The sequence below is a fragment of the Pongo abelii genome, chromosome 8 (assembly GCF_028885655.2).
Source record: "Pongo abelii isolate AG06213 chromosome 8, NHGRI_mPonAbe1-v2.0_pri, whole genome shotgun sequence".
In the NCBI taxonomy this organism is placed as follows: Eukaryota; Metazoa; Chordata; class Mammalia; order Primates; family Hominidae; genus Pongo; species Pongo abelii.
Window position 1 is genome coordinate 56577552 of NC_071993.2, and position 18644 is coordinate 56596195.

The 18644-nt window shown below is 45.6% G+C and overlaps 1 protein-coding gene across 2 annotated transcripts; it reads right to left on the bottom strand.

Annotated features, from left to right (window-relative positions):
• Positions 1-1155: 1155 nt before the first annotated feature.
• Positions 1156-15927, bottom strand: MSMB (microseminoprotein beta). 2 transcript variants are annotated; one of them, XM_054522323.2, is made up of 5 exons: positions 15652-15927; positions 13987-14051; positions 7780-7885; positions 6777-6882; positions 1156-1400 (listed from the first exon to the last, which is right to left on the bottom strand). In XM_054522323.2, the coding sequence occupies exons 2-5, from the start codon at positions 13987-13989 to the stop codon at positions 1271-1273; spliced, it is 345 nt and encodes a 114-aa protein (XP_054378298.1). In that variant the 5' UTR covers positions 13990-14051; positions 15652-15927; the 3' UTR covers positions 1156-1270. The 2 variants fall into 2 exon arrangements, with proteins under 2 accessions (XP_054378298.1, XP_054378297.1); XM_054522322.2 differs by having other exon boundaries at positions 13987-14131; positions 15652-15912.
• Between the last annotated feature and the right edge of the window lie 2717 nt (positions 15928-18644).

Sequence of the window (18644 nt, forward strand, 5' to 3'; positions counted from 1 at the left end):
CACATAGCATGTTTGAACAGATAGGGCACAGGGGAAAATAAAGCCCTTTATAAGTTGCCCACTGATTGTTCAACAGATGACTGTTTGCTCATTTCTGATCTGTCACGTACATACAGCTGAGTCCAAGCCCCAGGAGAACAGGGTTCTCGCCTGAGATCTCTCTGGTTCACTGCTGTATCCCCAGGTCCAGAGCACTGCCTGGCCCAGGTACTCAGTACAGACCTGTTGAGTGAACAGATGTTCTTTAACACAGAAACAGTTAAAAGAGAATCAATGTTGTCATTGTCTTAAGCCACTAAGTTTTGGGTGGTCTGTATGTAGCAAGAGATAGCTGATACTGGGGCCTTGCACCCAGGCCACTCTCTATCTGCAAGGCAGAGCCCCTGGCCTTTAATTCCCCTTGGGCTGCATGTGGTCTTGGGGGCACTTTCTTCAGGCTGTCTTGTTCTAGGCTGCTTTGACCTCAAGCAAACACAGAGGAATGTGGGAGACACATCATAGAAGACACTTCCTGATGAAGAGGAAAGAGGGATAAACAGGAACACCGTAAAGAAAAGAAGGGATCTAATTCCAGCTTGAAGACACACGTGTTTTTCATCGTTCACCAGACAGCAGGACACAGGCAGCAGAGTGCCGACATCAGAAACAGTAAGAGTGGCAGTGGTCCCCTGAGTAAGGGATGCACAATGACCTATTATAGAGTTTAGGAAAAATAGAACTTTTATTTATATGTATTTTGTTTTGTTTGGGTTTGTTTGTTTGTTTCCTTGTTTTTTGAGATGGAGTCTCACTCTGTCACCCAGGCTGGAGTGCACTGATGTGAGCTTGGCTCACTGCAACCTCTGCCTCCCAGGTTCAAGTGATTCTCCTGCCTCAGCCTCCCCAGTAAGCTGGGACTACAGGTGCCTGCCACCACGCTAATTTTGTATTTTAGTGGAGACGGGGTTTCACTGTGTTGGCCGGGCTGGTCTCGATCCCCTGACCTCAAATGATCCGCCTGCCTCAGCCTCCCAAAGTGCTGGGATTATAGGCATGAGCCACTGTGCCTGGCCATTCATATGTAGTTTTGGCTCCCTTTTTAAATGTTTTGTATTCTTTATAATGTGTATTAAATCAATGCATACACAAATTATAAATTAAAAGGACACACATATTCAAGTGTTTGCTCAAAAATCTTTTTACTGATAGGCATGGCTACACAATCATCAACTATTAGAGGCCAGAGGAGAATGAGGCCTGGCCTGGGAGCGCTGTGCCTACTAGAAGCACATTAGATTATCCATGCACTGACAGAACAGGTCTTTTCTGGGTCCTTCTTCTCCACCACGATATACTTGCAGTCCTCCTTCTTGAAGATTCTTTGGCAGTTGTCTTTGTCATAACCCACAGGTGTAGAAACACTGTCATTGAGACAAAACCCAGGCCTGTTAGAAGAGAAAGGACCCCCAGCACCCCCTCCCCAGTGCCAGCTCTGTTCAGGAAGTCACCCACACTCCAACTTAAGGGCACCCTTTGGCTGGCAGCCCCAGAGTGTGGCCTCCAGGAACCTGGACCAGTCTGTACCATAGAGTCACACAGCTCACCCCTACATTCCATCCTGCAGGCACAGAAGGTCATCAGTAGGTGCTGACAGGCCCAGGGGCAAGTCTGGCTACTCTGGAAAGTGGCAGCTTGTTCCATGCTGGCTCCTCCCACCCTCCCTGTTCAGGAAGTGGCCAGCATATTGTTGCTAGAATGTGGAAAGGTAACAAATCCCAGCCCTGACTTGGAGGCATGTTGGCAAAGGAGCTCTCTCAACCAATCAGAGCAATGAGTCACTCCAGGCCAGTGTCATGGAGCCCAGGGAGAAGCTGATGAAAGTCAGAGACCACCTCTAATTGAGCTGCAGTACATACAAATATTTTGAAGAGTTCTGATGAGATGAGATGATACTAATGCTAGAATATTTATGTATTATTACTATTATTACTTTAATTTTTTGAGATGAGTTTCACTCTGTCACCCAGGATGGAGTGCAGTGGCACGATCTCAGCTCACTTCAGCCTCCGTCTCCCAGGTTTAAGCGATTCTCCTGCCTCAGCCTCTTGAGTAGCTGGGATTACAGGAGCACACCACTACACCCAGCTAATTTTTATATTTTTAGTAGAGATGGGTGAGGGGGGTCTCACCATGTTGGCCAGGCTGGTCTCGAACTCCTGACCTCAAATGATCCACCCGCCTTGTCCTCCCAAAGTGCTGGGATTACAGGTGTGAGACACCATGCCCAGCCCAATGCTAGAATATTAAGTGGAAAAATCAGCCCACAAAAGTGTGATATAAAATTTGATACCCACTATGTAAAAGAAAAAACATATAGAAAAGAGACATAAAGAAATGATGATAGGGCCGGGCGCGGTGGCTCATGCCTGTAATACCAGCACTTTGGGAGGCCGAGGCGGGCGGATCACGAGGTCAGGAGATCGAGACCATCCTGGCTAAACCAGTGAAACCTGGTCTCTACTAAAAATACAAAAAATTAGCCGGGTGTGGTTGCGGGCGCCTGTAGTCCCAGCTACTCAGGAGGCTGAGGCAGGAGAATGGCGTGAACCCGGGAGGCGGAGCTTGCAGTGAGCAGAAATCGCACCACTGCACTCCATCCTGGGCGACAGAGCAAGATTCCATCTCAAAAAAAAAGAAAAGAAAAGAAATGATGATAAAAGCCCAGGCATGATGGCACATGCCTGTAATCCCAGCTACTTGGGGCTGAGGTGAGACAACAGCTTGATCCCAGGAGTTTGAGACCAGCCTGGGCAACACAGTGAGACTCTGTCTCAATTTTTTAATACAAATAAATAAATTTAAAAAAATAGAATGTTAATAGTTATTACCTTTACGCAGTTGGGATTATGAGTAGGTATTTCTTCTTTTTTCTCTTATACTTCCCAATGATTCTATAATTCATATGTTTACTTAGAAAATTGGGAAATATCATTTAAAATCTTTCATGTTTTTCATGTTTAAAGGTGATTGCTGGCTGGTAGGAAGGTAAAATGGTGCAGCTGCTGTGGAAAACAGCTTGGCAGCTCCTCAATAAGTTAAACAAAAAATTACCATATGACCCAGAAAGCTACTCCTGGGTATATATCCCAAAAGAATTGAAAGCAGGGACTCAAACATTATATGCCAATGTTTGTATATTGACAAACAATGTATGCTAATGTTCACAACAATATTACTTACTTTATCCAACAGGCAGAAGCAACTCAAGTGTTCAACAAATAAATGGATAAGCAAAATGTGGTATGGCCATGCCATGGAATATTATTCTGGCAGAAACAAGAATGAAGTACTGATATATGCTACAATATGAATGAACCTTGACAACATGTTGAGTGAAATAAGCCAGACACGAAAAGACAAACACAGTGTGGTTGTATTTATGTGAAATATCTAGAGTAGGCAAATTCATAGAGACAGAAAGTAGATTTGAGATTACCACAGGTTTGGGGGACGGGGAATCTGAGTTATTGTTTAATGGATATAGAGTTTCAGATTGGAGTCATTAAAAAGATTTGGAAATAGTGTTTATGGTTGCATAGTACTGTGAATGTACTTAATGCCGCTGAATTGTATGTTTTAAAATGGTTACACTGGCACATTTTATGTAGTATACATTTTACTACAATAAAAAAATGGTTAAAAATAAAGTGGTGTTTGTTGAAGAGATACAATTCTTTTAGCTCGTGGTAGGAAGTCAAATGGTGAATCTGTGCTGCCTGTGTGCAAGTACAAGTTGGTAAGGCAAAGGGCATATTACTGGATGCTTATTTCAGTGCAAACCAGACTTAGCTCTATAGATGAAACAGCAGAGAGAGAGAGGGAGGGAGAAACTGTCAACATCGGGTATTCAGCTATCCAGAGTCAGTGGCTGGATGACCTTGGCCTTTTGTCTCCCACTCCCAGGCAGCGTGGAGCCCAGGACATCTCCCATGCCCTGCCTGGGAGCCTCTGCCTGGGCCCCCAGCCTCAGGCTCCACTGCCACTGAGCACCTTGAGATCTGGGCAGCGTCCCATAGAGGGTGCAGTGGGTCCAAAAACTTCTTCCAGAAAAAGCTTGATCAAAGTCTGTATTTTTCCATGAAGGAGAAAAAAGTTCATGAGAAAAACAAACTTGGTAGGAAGTGAGGCAATTCCAGGGAAGAAGGTGTTGATTCATTTCCCCTGCGTGGAGCAGTGTGCCAGATGGAATAGGCAACATGGCAGGAGAAACCTTGAAACCTTGAAACCTGACCAGGTGTCAGTTACTGTCCCAGGCTCACAGGACACAGAATTGGCACAGAGAAGGCATTAAGTGTTTGTTGGGTTAAAGAATATATACACAGAATCTCATTTAATTGTCATAGCCACCTAATTATACTGTGAGGAAACAGAGGCTTAGAGACATTCAGAAACTTACTCAGGGTCACACAGCTAGTATACAAGGGAAAGGAGATTCAGACTCAAGTTACTCTGACTCCAACAGTGAGGTTCTTCCCTCTTCACTGCAAGGAGCAGCCTGGCTTGTTTCCACACCAGGACCATGAGAATCCCAGCCTACAGTGGAGAATCTTAGAAGAGGGCAGGGATGCCAAATCTGGGTGATATGGACATTTTAGCCACCAGGGAGCCACGCTCCTATGTGAGGGAGGGACCAGTCACCAGTCCTTCACCTGGCTGGGATACAATCATACTCCACCAGAGTGACATCAACACTTGATATAAAGACAATGTCAAATCTCTGGAGCCACAAAATCAAGGTTCAGCTGTAATACCCAGTGATCTGGCCAATGCGATGCCCAAGAGCCTGCTCTGAGCAGCCAGCCGTCTCCCAGTCCAATATTCCTCTGTTCCATTAGGCACCTAGCATGAGGCCTGCTCGATAAATGTGGCTGCAACTCTCCAGGCACTTCAAGTTCAGTAGGACTCAGGTGTTCTGATTTAAGTCAAGTGCTTGCTTCTCTACTCACAGTGTCCTCGTAAGACTCTCAAGGCACCTGTTAAAATTCAGATTCCTTGGCCCCTCCCCTACAGATTCTGATCAATCAGTTCTGGGATGGAGCCCAGGAATCTGTATTTCATCAAGCTTCCCAGGTGAGTCTGTGATCAGACAAGTTTGGGAAATGCCCCTTGACACCAATGCTTCTGCCATCAGATCCATTCCTGTTCCTGCAAAACACTACAAGCCAAGGCTCCATGAAGAGGTTAGATGGATTTGGGGGGTTGGGAATTAGGTAGCTGGTATGGACATAGCTGCTGAGGAAACAGGTAAATTAGGATGGCACTGCGGGTAATCTGTGTTCTGCCTGCTCAAGTTCTAGACTTCTGGTGTCCATAGAAACCCCCAGCAGAAAACATCTGCATAGCCTTTGGGCTGATGTGAGTTAAACTTGAGCAGTGAAGCAGCCTAAGTTTTATGCTGCAAGGCACACTACAGATCCTCCCTTACCCCTCACATCTGATCCCTCTGCCTATGCTCAGAGCCACTGCTGTTTTTGCAAATCTACAAGGCCCAGACTGAAGTGATGATCGGGCCAATCTCTAGAATAGTGTCAGACAATTAGATACTCTTTCCTGTCTTCAGGAGCCCATCTGGAATAAAGCTACTTATCAAGTTTCAAAAACAACAGAAAAGAAATGAGACTGAGGTGGAAAACAACCCAAGTGTTCATCAACAGATGAATGGAGATGCAAAATGTGGTCTCTCCATATTACAGAATATGATTCAGCCTTGCACAAGAAGGAAATGTTGATGCAAGCTTCAACACAGATGAACCATGAGGATATTATGCTAAGTGAAATGAGCCAGTCTCAAAAAAGCAATTACTGTATGATTCCACTTATATGAGGGACCTAGAGTAGTCAAAATCATAGAGACAGAAAGTAAAATGGTGGTTGCCAGGGGCTGGGGAGCAGGGGATGGAGCGTGACTGCTTAATGGGTATAGAGCTTCAGTTTTGCAGGATGAACAAGTTCTGGAGGTGGATGGTAGTGATGCCACAACAATGTGAATGGACTTAATGCCACTAAAGTATACCTTTAAAATTGTTAACATGGTACATTTTACGTTACGTATATTTTACCGCAAATTTTTTTTTTTTTAGGCAGAGTCTCGCTCTGTTGCCCAGGCTGGAGTGCAGTGATGCAATCTCGGCTCACTGCAAGCTCCGCCTCCCGGGTTCACGCCATTCTCCTGCCTCAGCCTCCCAAGTAGCTGGGACTACAGGCACCCGCCACCACGCCTGGCTAATTTTTTTGGTATTTTTAGTAGAGACAGGGTTTCACGTGTTAGCCAGGATGATCTCGATCTCCTGACCTCGTGATCCGCCCGCTTTGGCCTCCCAAAGTGCTGGGATTACAGGCGTGAGCCATTGTGACCAGCCCACAATTTTTTAAAAAGAAAGAAATAGGACTGAAAACTAACCCCCCAATACCACAACACCAAGAGTAAGCCCTAACATAAACTATGGACTCAGGTGATAATGATGTGCAATGTAGGTTCATCAGTCATAACAAATACACCACTGTGGTGGACGATGTTGATAACAGGGAGGTCGTGCATGTGGGAGGGCAGGAGTCACATGGGAAATTTCTGTACCTCTGCTCAGTTTTGCTGTGAATCTAAAACTACTCTATATAAAGTCTATAAAAAACTAAAACAAAAACTAAACCCCTGAAGATTGGAATTTTGCAAGAGGGAGTAGCTGTTCCTCAGAGAACAGCTATGTCCCCCTCTTGGCCAGCACTGGCTTCAGACTTACAGGCTGCAACATGAAATTTCTGTTTTGTAGCAAGTGCATGTCTCACAGTTGTCAGTCTGCCACTTCGAGTTTATTGGGTGTTTGTTTCCTTCGAGATCCATGCATTCTAAAACAATACACACAACATCATCAGTGCAAGTCATGCAATGAGAACAAGGCCTATCAGGACATTGAATCCTGCCCCTACTATCTACACCTCTCCCAGAGAGAGAGGAGCTCAATTATTTTAAAGGTATCTAAGAGTGGTGCTCCTGTATTCACCCATGGCTAATTCCAGTACTGTTCAGTTCATGCTACTGATAATGTTTTCTTACAGAAAGCTTATATCCTTCTAAGTTTTACTTCAGAACAGATATTTCAAGAAAAAATAAGGCCTTTTTGTTGAATTAGGTAGCCATGTGAGCCTATGGGTACTTGGGACCAAGTTTTTTCCTGCTGGATTATCTCTGGATGAGTATCTCACTTCTACACTTCCCTTTGCTTTGCATAGGTGGTTTTCATGTGCACATGTGAAACATCTTGGGTACTTGAAAACCACCCATGTCTCAGCCTTACCCCAGAACAACGAAATCAGTATCTCTGGGTGCAGGGCCCAGGCTACTGTGTTCTTAGAAGGCTCCCCAAGTGAGGCCAGGCACAGTGGCTCACACCTGTAATCCCAACACTTTGGGAGGCTTCGGTGGGCAGACGACCTGAGGTCAGGAGTTCGAGACCAGCCTGGCCAACGTGGCAAAGCTCCGTCTTTACCAAAAACACAAAAATTAGCCAGGCATGGTGGCACACACCTATAGTCCCAGCTACTTGGGAGGCTGAGGAGGTAGAATCACTGGAACCTGAGAGGAGTTTGCAGTGAGCTGAAACGGCGCCACTGCACTCCAGCCTGGGAGACAGAGCATGACTATCTCAAAAAACAAACAAACAGAAACACAAAGGCTTTCATCTGCAAACAGGTCCATCTACCAGGCTGCAATAACATAATAAACATTGAAAAGCCAAGACTTACCCCTGGTTGAATCTCCTGGAACTCTCTCATTAGGTATGAAATAGCATGATGCATTGCATAAAGTCACGAAGATGGCAAAGATCACGAGGCTGCCCAGGAGAACATTCTGTAATGTGAAGAAAAGTCAGGGTGGAGAATGAATTAATTCAAAGGATAATCCTTGACTGAGTGCTGTGTACCAGGACCTCGGCTGGGCTCTGGTGAGAGGTTATGATGTGGAGCTCATAATTGAACAAACCAGTTAATCTAGGCTGAAATTGTAGAACAAGGAAAAGTATCTAGTTGACTTTGTCATCTTTTTGAGATGAGCTAAATAAACAAACAAACCTTAACATGGTAATTTCTGGGAACTTTTGAAAGGGAAGATGGTGTTAAATAAAATGTTTAGGAGGCCATTGGTTTGGACTGAGCTCCTGCACTGGGCCCAACAGACCAAACCAAAATGCAGTCGCCCATGCTGAAGTTCTCTGCCACTAAGCCAAAACTAAGTTGCTTATCCAACCTTCTAAGAAATTAGAAGAGAGTGAGAGGTAATAGCCAAATGCCCAACAGGCCAGTTTTAGCTGACCTGATGAGAAAGTCCCCTCTGCTTTAACTTATAAGCAAAGTCACTTTGAAAGGACCAATTTACTTTTTGTTGTCTGTTTCTGCTTTTTCTGGCTCTTTTCTGTCTATAAAGCCAAACTTCCCTGACAGGCGCGGTGGCTCACGCCTGTAATCCCAGCACTCTGGGAGGCTAAGGCGGGTGGATCATGAGGTCAGGAGATCGAGACCATCCTGGCTAACACGGTGAAACCCCGTCTCTACTAAAAATACAAAAAATTAGCCGGGCGTGGTGGCGGGCGCCTGTAGTCCCAGCTACTCAGGAGTCTGAGGCAGGAGAATGGCATGAACCCAGGAGGCGGACCTCGCAGTGAGCCAAGATCCGGCCACTGCACTCCAGCCTGGGTGACAGAGCGAGACTCCGTCTCAAAAAAAAAAAAAAAAGGCCAAACTTCTCTGGTCAGCTCTGCAGAACACTCGATCTATTTTATGGAATGAGGTATTCCCTGATTATAGACTCACAAGTAAAAGTTAATTGAGGGCCGGGCATGGTGGTTCATGCCTGTAATCCTAGCACTTTGGGAGGCGGAGGTGGGTGGATTGCCTGAACTCAGGCAATTGAAACCACCCTGGGCAACATGATGAAACCCATTCTCTACTGAAATACCAAAAAACTAGCTGGGCGTGGTGGCACATGCCTGTAATCCCAGGTACTCGGGAGGCTGAGGCGGGAGAATCGCTTGAGCCCGGGAGGCGGAGGTTGCAGTGAGCCAAGATTGTGCCACTGCACTCTAGCTTGGGCAAGAGAGTGAGACTCCGTCTCAAAAAAAAAAAAAGTCAGTTAAGATCTTTAAACTAAATTTGTTGTAATTTTGTCTTTTGACAATGGGAATGAAGGCATTTATTCTGTAAGATTGCTAAAATTAATTATGAAGTGACGCTACTTGAAGTAGTATGTTACTCATATAAGAACAGAAAGATGGGGGGGCACAGTGTCTCACTCCTGTAATCCCAGCAATTTGGGAAGCTGAGGCAGGCACATCGCTTGAGCTCAGGAGTTCAAGACCAGCCTAGGCAACATGGTGAAACCCCATCTCTACAAAAAATACAAAAGTTAGGTGGGTGTGGTGGTGTGTCCCTGTGGTCTCTGCTACTTGGGAGGCTGAGGTGGAGAATCAGTTGAGCCCAGGAAGGTTGAGGCTGCAGTGAGCCAAGATAGCACCACTGCACTCCAGCCTGGGCAACAGAATGAAACCCTGTCTTTAAAAAAAAGGCAAACACAGAGATCAAAATAGAAAACCCAGAAAGTTCCAAAGGTAGTTGGATAAGGTAAAAAGGAAAAAAACAAAACCCAGAAAGTATAAATATATGTAGAAGTTTATTATAAAATAAACATGTTCTTTGAGATCTGTGGAGAGCGATTATTCAATAAATGCTATTAGAACAAGTGGTGAACTATTTGGGGAAGAAACAAAGTTAATTTCCTATTTGAGTCCCCATTAGTGAAATAAATTCTAAAAGGATTCAAGGGTTAAGTTTTTACAATAAGATAATAAAATAATCACAGCATATATACATAAATACTTATTCTAAGCGTAAAAGAAAAATAGATTTGAGAATATAAACGTCATAAGAACATAACTGAAATTAGAAAGATATCAGATTTTCAGAACAATATCATTACATACCAATGGGAGAAGAAAAACATCTTAAACAGAAAAAGGGCAAGAGAAATAAAGTGGCATTTCACACACACACACACACACACACAGAAATGATGAATAAACACATGAAAAAGTTCAACTTACTGATACCAAAATAAATGTAAATATGTAGCATGAAATACAAACATAATGGGATGGTGAGAATAATCATTTAATTTATAATACCCAGAGGGAAATAGAGGCATCTATGGGAAGTGATATGCACAAGAATGACTTACTTTGAACAATCGTTATGGAGAACAATTTGCTATTATATATCCACATTCTTAAAACCATTTACAACATTTGATTTCACCTTTTCATCTCCAAGATGTGATCCTAAAAATGGCACAGAGACAGAGACAGAGATAGACTCCTCCACAACGATGCTCACTGCAGTGGAAAAATGGAAAGAAACAAAATGCCCAAGAACAGAGCTGGTGGAGAACAGTGACTCAGAAAAACACCTGGTGAGTCAGCAAGGTAGAAGGTGAAGTCACATGAGCAATTGATCACCACATGTCACGACATGAAATGAAGCAGGCTATGAAATACATGATTCCCGTGATGCGGAGAGAGATGCTCACAACACACTGAGGGTTTTGTACCAAATAACAAGTCATTTTTGGATGGGAAGATTATGACAATTTTCTTCTTTGGACTTTTCCTCTTATTTTCTAAATTTTCTACAATAAAATATATGAGTTTTATAGCCAGAAAGAAAGAAAGAAATTCTTTAAAAACAACACAACGCCTTGATACATTCAGCTCAAGCCAGGACTAGGAGTGGCACTTGTTCTGTTTCATTCTTCTTCTGAGTAGCCTTCAGCTCGAAATCATTGTGGAAACCTAAACTTTTTCCCCCCCCAAAAGCCAGCCTTGTTGACAGCATTTTTACTCCCTTCATGCAGAAAGAGGGCTCCTGGGGTACTGGGGATCACTGGAATCTTGGGGATCTGGTTTCACTGAGTCACAAAGCAGGAGAGTCAACAGGGACAAGCAGGGCTGCATCCCAGGACAAGTGACATGTGCAAAATCCCCAAGTCTCCTGCAGCTCTAGAGCAGAGGCAGGAGATTGAACCACTGGGGGAGAGTCCAAACATGGTGACAGCAGAGAGCAAATTATTTAATTTTGAGATTATCCACTTGACAGTATCTCAGAAATAGCCTAACGCTGACTCTCTCTCTCTCTCTCTCTCCCCCTCTAAAACTCAGTTTTCCTTCCCTGTAAAAAAAAGGGGTTCTCCCATTTGGTTGAGCATTAGAGTTACCCAGGGAGCTCACAGGAAACACAATCTCGGAGCCAGTGCCTCTACCTAGTCTCCCAGGTGAGAACCCAGGAACAATGACCAAGCCAGTGCTGCTTTAATGTGCATATAAATTCCTGGGAGTTTGTTTTGTTTTGTTCTGTTTGTTTGTTTGTTTTTGAGACGGAATCTCGTTCTGTCGCCCAGAGTAGAGTGCAGTGATGCAATCTTGGCTCACTGCAACCTCCGCCTTCCGGGTTCAAGTGATTCTCCTGCCTCAGTCTCCTGAGTAGCTGGGATTACAGGAGTGCACCACCACACCTGGCTAATTTTTGTATTTGTAGTAGAGACGGAGTTTCATCATGTTGGCCAGGCTGGTCTCAAATACCTGACCTCAAATGATCCGCCCGCCACGGCCTCCCAAAGTGCTGGGATTATGGGCGTGAGCCACCGCGCCCGACCAGACAGCCTGTTAATTAACCTGCAGATTCTGCTTCAGTAGGTCTTTAGACTTACACGGAAGCTCGCAGGTGATGCCCACGCTGATGGTCTGAGGCCCACCCCTGAGTAGAGAGGCTCTAAAGCTTCTTTTCATTCCTGTCTTGTATTCTGCCACCAGCCCTCCCTCCCTTCGTGTCTTCCTTTCCTGCATTTAGTAACCCTGAGCTCCTGATGTGTGCAGGAGATTACACCACGACGCCAGAATGGGCTAGGATTTTCTAGATGGTACAGTTAGCCTTGAGGTGAAGCAGGCTGGCAGTACCCTTAGAAGTTGTGTCTCTTGGCTGGGCGCGCTGGCTCACGCCTGTAATCCCAGCACTTTGGGAGGCCGAGGCGGGCGGATCATGAGGTCAGGAGATCAAGACCATCTTGGCTAATATGGTGAAACCCCGTCTCTACTAAAAATACAAAAAATTAGCTGGGCGTGGTGGCGGGCGCCTGTAGTGCCAGCTACTACGGAGGCTGAGGCAGGAGAATGGCGTGAACCCGGGAGGCGGAGCTTGCAGTGAGCCGAGATCACACTGCACTCCAGCCTGGGCGACAGAGAGAGACTCCGTCTCAAAAAAAAAAAAAAAAAGAAGTTGTGTCTCTTTAGGTAAATTACTGCTCCTGGAAGGGTTATCCCACGATCAAGAGTTGGGGGTCTGGCCAGGCATAATGTCTCACACCTGTAATCCCAGCACTTTGGGAAGCCAAGGCGGGAGGATCACTTGGGCCCAAGAGTTAGAGACCAGCCTGGACAATATAGCAAAAACTCATCTCTACTAAAAATAACAATAATAAAATAAATAACTAAATTTAAATTAATAAATAAAGAGTTGGGGGTCCTCAGGATCTTAGGCAGGCAGGGGTATTGCCAGCTCCGCAGCTTGCTAAATTCACTGTGAGGCTGCATGGAGTATAGGCTGGAGGAGCCTGTCGAGTGGAGATGGGGAGGACCTCCCACCCCACTGTTGTTTTACCATCCCCAGTTCTGCCTCCGGACACTTTCTGAGAGCAAGTTTGTCTTGCCGAGTGGCCCAGAGGAAGCCAGGGGTCCCCTCCTGAGGACCCTCTCCCGCCTCCCTTGGCTCCTCCCACTTGGCTGGCTGTTTCTTGCCTCATCTCCCTTGCAGCCCCGAGAGCAGCCCAGTTCATTCCCCAGCGTTAGGAAAGAGTGTTTTAAGAAAGATCAAGTTTAAGACACAAGAAAAGCCTGCATGGGTTTTTATAAATTTTGAAGCAAAATTCTTTCTTGGCCAGGCACAGTGGTTCACACCAGTAATCCCACCACTTTGGGAGGCTGAGGTGGGCAGATTGCATGAGCCCAGGAGTTCAAGACCAGCCTGGGCAGCATAGCAAAATCCTAACTCTAAAAAAAATACAAAAATTAGTCGGGCATGGTGGCGCTCGCCTGTGGTCCCAGCTACTTGGGAAGCTGAGATGGGAGGATCACCTGAGCCCAGGAAGGTCCAGGCTGCAGTGAATCATGACTGCACCACTGCACTCCAGCCTGGGCGACAGAGTGAGATCCTTCTCAAAAACAAACAAATAAATAAACAAACACAACCCCAAACCCAAGATTTTTCCTTAACACATGATACAGTGAAAAGGGCCTGAGGAAATGGTTCCCAAACTTGAGTATTAAAATCACCTGGGCAGCTTTTAAAATTGATGCCCTCTTCTCACTGCAGCCCAATTAAATCAGAGTGTCGGGGTGGAAGATGGGTGTCAGTGTTCTTCAAAATTCCCCAGGAGGTTCCACTGCACGGCCAAGTTTAGGAGCCCCTGGCAGGGAGAGAGGGATGCCTGGGTTCCTATCTCAGCTCATTCACAGGCTTGCGGTGAGACCCCAGTGGCAGCTTCTTCCCCTCCCCAGGCTCAGTTCCCTCAACTCAAAAACGATGCAGTCATGTAGCTCTGAAATTATTTTTAATTTAAAATTACTCACATAGGACCCAAGAATTAGAGACACCTATGAAATCTAATTGAACCCCAGAATTACTGGAACGAAAAACAGCTTAGAGAATAGAACTAGTGCTAAACTCATTACAATTTTTGCAAGCTCTCAGACTCTCATACTCTGCACATTGAATTGCAGGTGATAACATAAGATTCCTAACAAGGTCACATTTACCATTCAATGCTATGTGGTAGAAGCACATGCATATTAAAATAGGAATACATATTCTCTTTTGCTTTTCTAGCCTTTGTATATAAAACCAGTTACCTACCATTGTGACAAGCAGGACTCCTTATAGACAGGTACATCCAGGAAAAGCTGCATCAAACTTTTATACTGGAGAGGGCAACCACGCATTTGACATCATTGGGAATGATAACAAGGTGAGAACACATTGAGTGTTTACAGAGGGTTGACTATCAAAAGGAAAGTATGGTTTCAGATGATTTATGAGTTATTAATCAATCAGATCTCCACCCAAGTTATGTGTTTACCTTGTCCCCACCCCGATCTGCATTTTGCTGCTGACCTAAAAGAGCAGAGGAGGAGAGAACTTCTCTTGGCTGAGCCTTCGCCCTATGCTGGTGGATTGCTAGCACGTGATGTGTCCTTATTCGATTTTACACACAAAGAAACAGAGCCTCAGGGATGCCAGTCACAACAGCCAGGTGGTAAAAGTGGGTTTCCTGAAGGCATAAGAATAGCCCACAAGTCAGCCCACCAGGCCCACCGGGCCTGGGTCTGTGGCCCAGATGACTCTGCCCTTAGGGTCTGACATGAGAACAGAAATGGGTCAAGCCATCCTGCAGGGCACAGGAGAGCAAGAACTACATACAGCTCGGGGTTCCCTGACAAGCTGAATTGCTGGACCTTTCTAGAGCCCTTCTTGAATCTGTAGTCTACTCACTGCTGCATCAAGCAATCCTTGCTTCTCTTCGTTCCACAGTGATCTCCTCCCAAACAACCGCACCTGCCCTCGTCATGGCTAGGATAGCCTTTGGGGAATGGCAACAAGCAGAACCTCCTAGGGTGCTGGAGGGACTTACTACTTTATCTGTTTGCTCTGGCCACCACAACAAAACACTGCAACTGGGTGGCTTTGACTAAAGAAATTTATTTGCTCACAGTTCTGGAGACTAGAAATGTGAGGTCAAGCCACTGGGGAAGGCTTGTTTTCCTCTGAGCCCTCTCTCCTTGGTTTGCAGATAGCCATGCTCTTGCTGCCTCTTACATGGCATGCATCCCTGGCATCTCTCTCTGTGTCCAAATTTCCTCTTCTTATAAGGACACTAGCCGTATTGGATTAGGGTCCACTCTAACTATCTCATTTTACCTAAGCCACCTCTTTAAAGGCCGTGTCTCCATTACAGTCACATTCTGGGATATTGGGGGTTAGGGCTTAAACCAGTGAATTTTTAGGGGGTGCCATTGAGCTCGTAAGACAATTTTATCCCCAAAAGTCCCCTCACTCCTCGCCACAGCTTGCTACAGTTCCTAAAATTTAACCCTGAGATCCTTCTGCCCACAGATGAGAGTTCATGCTTCTAACCAGGGGGTCCTTGAAGCTCGTCTGAGCTGGCCACAGTGGCCCTTTCCAGCACCATCCTCTACCCTCCCTAAAATCAGCCTCACCACCCCTAATACAGCTTGAGGTCACTCTCCTGCTCCTTAGAAGAGCTGTAGTGCTGTCTAGCTGCCTCCTCACTCACCGAGGGTGCCACACACTTCTGCCTTTACCTGCATAAATTAAGTGTTCATTGACTCTAAGTTCCAGGAAATTGGGGCACATTCATCATGCACTGTAGCGCCTTGGTTTCTTTTAAAACTCCAAGTTTGAAGAACTTCCCACAGTGTGAAGTGGGAAGTTCTGCCTTACATTGAGAGCAACTAGGATTTGCTGCCTTCACCTGCTTGTCTCCAGGGTACAGGCACAAACCTTGGCTCCACAAACACTCTCCTCTCAACAAGTCCTCTTCAGAGAGGGTCCAAGGCATCATGCAGAATCTCCCTAGGAATGATGGTGTGGAGGGTTCTGGCTCTTAGGGCAAGGGTTTCTGGAGTCCAGTGTGCAGTGTCAGTGCATGGGGGCCGTGACTGTGACTGGTAGCAGGGTGGTCTTGCTGGAGCCAAGCAGCAGGGTGGTTTCAGTGCTCTACCTGACCTTATGCCAAGACAGCCTGTGTCTCTGGCCTTTAGTAGAGGCTTGAATTCTCTAACAAATCTCTTTCCACCTCAAATGACCTAGAGCAAATTCTATTGTTTGCAATTAAGAACTTTGTGACCCAGACAGTGACTGTGACCTATTCTTGTCAGTGTGCCTTCCAGTGACCAGCAGGGTGCCTGGCGCAAAGCAGCTGCCCAGAACAGGATTTCACCTGGGTTATCTCAGGTATTCCCAAGTAAAAAGTATCCTGGAAAGACCAACCCATACCACTGCTGAAATGAGCTCACCTACTGCTCCCCAGAGGTTGAGAAAGGGATCCTCGGAGCAGGTGTGGCCAGCTGCCCACAGGGAGGAAGGCAAATGAAATGAGCAGTGCTCTCCGGGTGTGTGACAGCCAGCTCTGTCCAAACCTGCCTGATCAGTTTTCAGTGCTGATCCTACCTCAACTGTCATCCTTATAGATGGAACCAACTTAATTTCCTTTATTTATTTTTCTTTTTATTTATTTTAATTTTTTTTAAAGACATAGTCTTGCTCTGCTGCCCAGGCTGGAGTGCAGTGGCACCATTATAGCTCACTGTTACCTCCAATTCCTAGATTCAATTGATCCTCCCACCTAAGCCTCCCAAGTAAGTGGGACTACAGGAGCATACCACCACACCCAGCTAATTTTAAGATTTTTTTGTAGAGACAGGGTCTTGCTCTGCTGCCCAGCCTGGTCTTGAACTCCTGGGCTCAAATGATGCTCCTGCCTCCACCTCCCAAAGTGTTGGGATTACAGGCATAAGCCACCATGCCCAGGCTAATTATTATTTTAATGGCTACATTTTATTCCATGGAATGATATGGACCATCATTTATTTGGTCAGGTACCTCTTGTTGAACACTCAGGTTGTTTCTGACTTTTTTTTCTATAATTAGAAACACTGGGCTGGGCATGGTGGCTTACACCTGTAATCCCAGCACTTTGGGAGGCCGAGGCGGGCGGATCACGAGGTCAGGAGATCGAAACCATCCTGGCTAACATGGTGAAACCCCGTCTCTACTAAAAATACAAAAAAATTAGCTGGGCGTGGTGGCGGGCGCCTGTAGTCCCAGCTACTCGGGAGGCTGAAGCAGGAGAATGGCATGAACCCGGAAGGCGGAGCTTGCAGTGAGCGGAGATTGCGCTACTGCACTCCAACCTGGGCGAGAGAGCGAGACTCTGTCTCAGAAAAAAAAAAAAAAAAGAAACACTGTTGAAATCCAGGTCCTTCAGATAAAAATTTCCCACACTTACACTAATTTCTTCAAGATAAATTCATAGAGGCCAGGTGAAGTGGCTCACACCTGTAATCCCAGTACTTTGGGAGGTTGAGGTGGGTGGATCACGTGAGGTCATGAGTTCCAGACCAGCCTGACCAACATGGAGAAACCCTGTCTCTACTAAAAATACAAATTAGCCGGGCGTGGTGGAGCATGCCTGTAATCCCAGCTACTCCAGAGGCTGAGGCACGAGAATCACTTGAAACTGGGACGAAGGCTGCTGTGAGCTGAGATCAAGCCATTGCACTCCAGCCTGGGCAACAAGAGCGAAACTCCATCTCAAAAAAAAAAATCACAAAGGTAGAATTTCTGGGTAAAAGAAAATTATAATTCTCTTAGATTATCACCTGTTACTATGATATGTGGGAAATGTTTTGTCTTTATTTTTCTTTGCTAATTGGCAAGATTAGATCTTTTTTTTTTTTTTTTTTTTTGAGACGGAGTCTCGCTCTGTTTCCCAGGCTGCAGTGCAGTGGTGCAATTTCGGCTCAGTGCAAGCTCCACCTTCCAGGTTCACGCCATTCTCCTGCCTCAGCCTTCCCAGTAGCTGGGACTACAGGCACCCTCCATCAGGCCCAGCTAACTTTTTGTATTTTTAACAGAGACGGGGATTCACCATATTATTAAGGATGGTCTTGATCTCCTGACCTCGTGATCTGCCCGCCTCGGGCTTCCAAAGTGCTGGGATTACAGGTGTGAGCCACCATGCCCAGCCTAGACCTTTTTTTGTATATGTATTGACTAATTATTTTTCTTCTTTTGTGAGTACCCTGTTCACTCATGTCCTTTAGCTATTTTTCTGTTTGGGGTATTTACATTTTTCTTCTGGATTAGTTAAGGCTTCTAATATTAAAGATATTAATCTTCAAGTGTCACACACGTTAAAATATTTCCCTGATTTTTTTCATGGTCAGCACACCCATTCTGGAGTTAGAACTAAGGAATGAGAAATTTTCCTCATTTATATTTTTACCTCTCAAATGATATGTTTTGACACGTAGAGATTTTAAACTTTAACTCTGACTTCAGCCACACTATCCCCACCTGTGGGTCAACACTACAAGCCCCAAAGAACACCTTAAGATCCATGGAGTCACACAGCCCTTGGGCTGATGCGTGTGGCAGGAGCTGCCATTCATTTCCAGGGTTTTTTGTTTTGTTTTGTTTTTTGTTTTTTTCTGAGACAGAGTCTTGCTCTGTCGCCCAGGATGGAGTGCAGTGCTACAATCTCAGCTCACTGCAACCTCCACTTCCCGGGCACAAGTGATTCTTGTGCTTCAGCCTTCCCAGTAGCTGGGGCTACAGGCATGCACCACCATGCCTGGCTAATTTTTGTATTTTTAGTAGAGACGGGGTTTCACCATTGCCCAGGTTGGTCTTGAACTCCTGACCTCAAGTGATCTGCCTGTCTTGGTCTCCCAAAGTGCCGGGATTACAGGCATGGGTCACCGTGCCCTGCC

Excerpts from the sequence above, each read along its gene's own strand:
- MSMB (XM_054522323.2), bottom strand. Across the intron at positions 6,883-7,779 it reads TCCAGGAGATTCAACCAGGG|AATGCATGGATCTCGAAGGA; the intron begins GTAAGTCTTGGC and ends GTATTGTTTTAG. Across the intron at positions 1,401-6,776 it reads GAAATTTCATGTTGCAGCCT|TGTTTCTACACCTGTGGGTT; the intron begins GTAAGTCTGAAG and ends TCTCAATGACAG.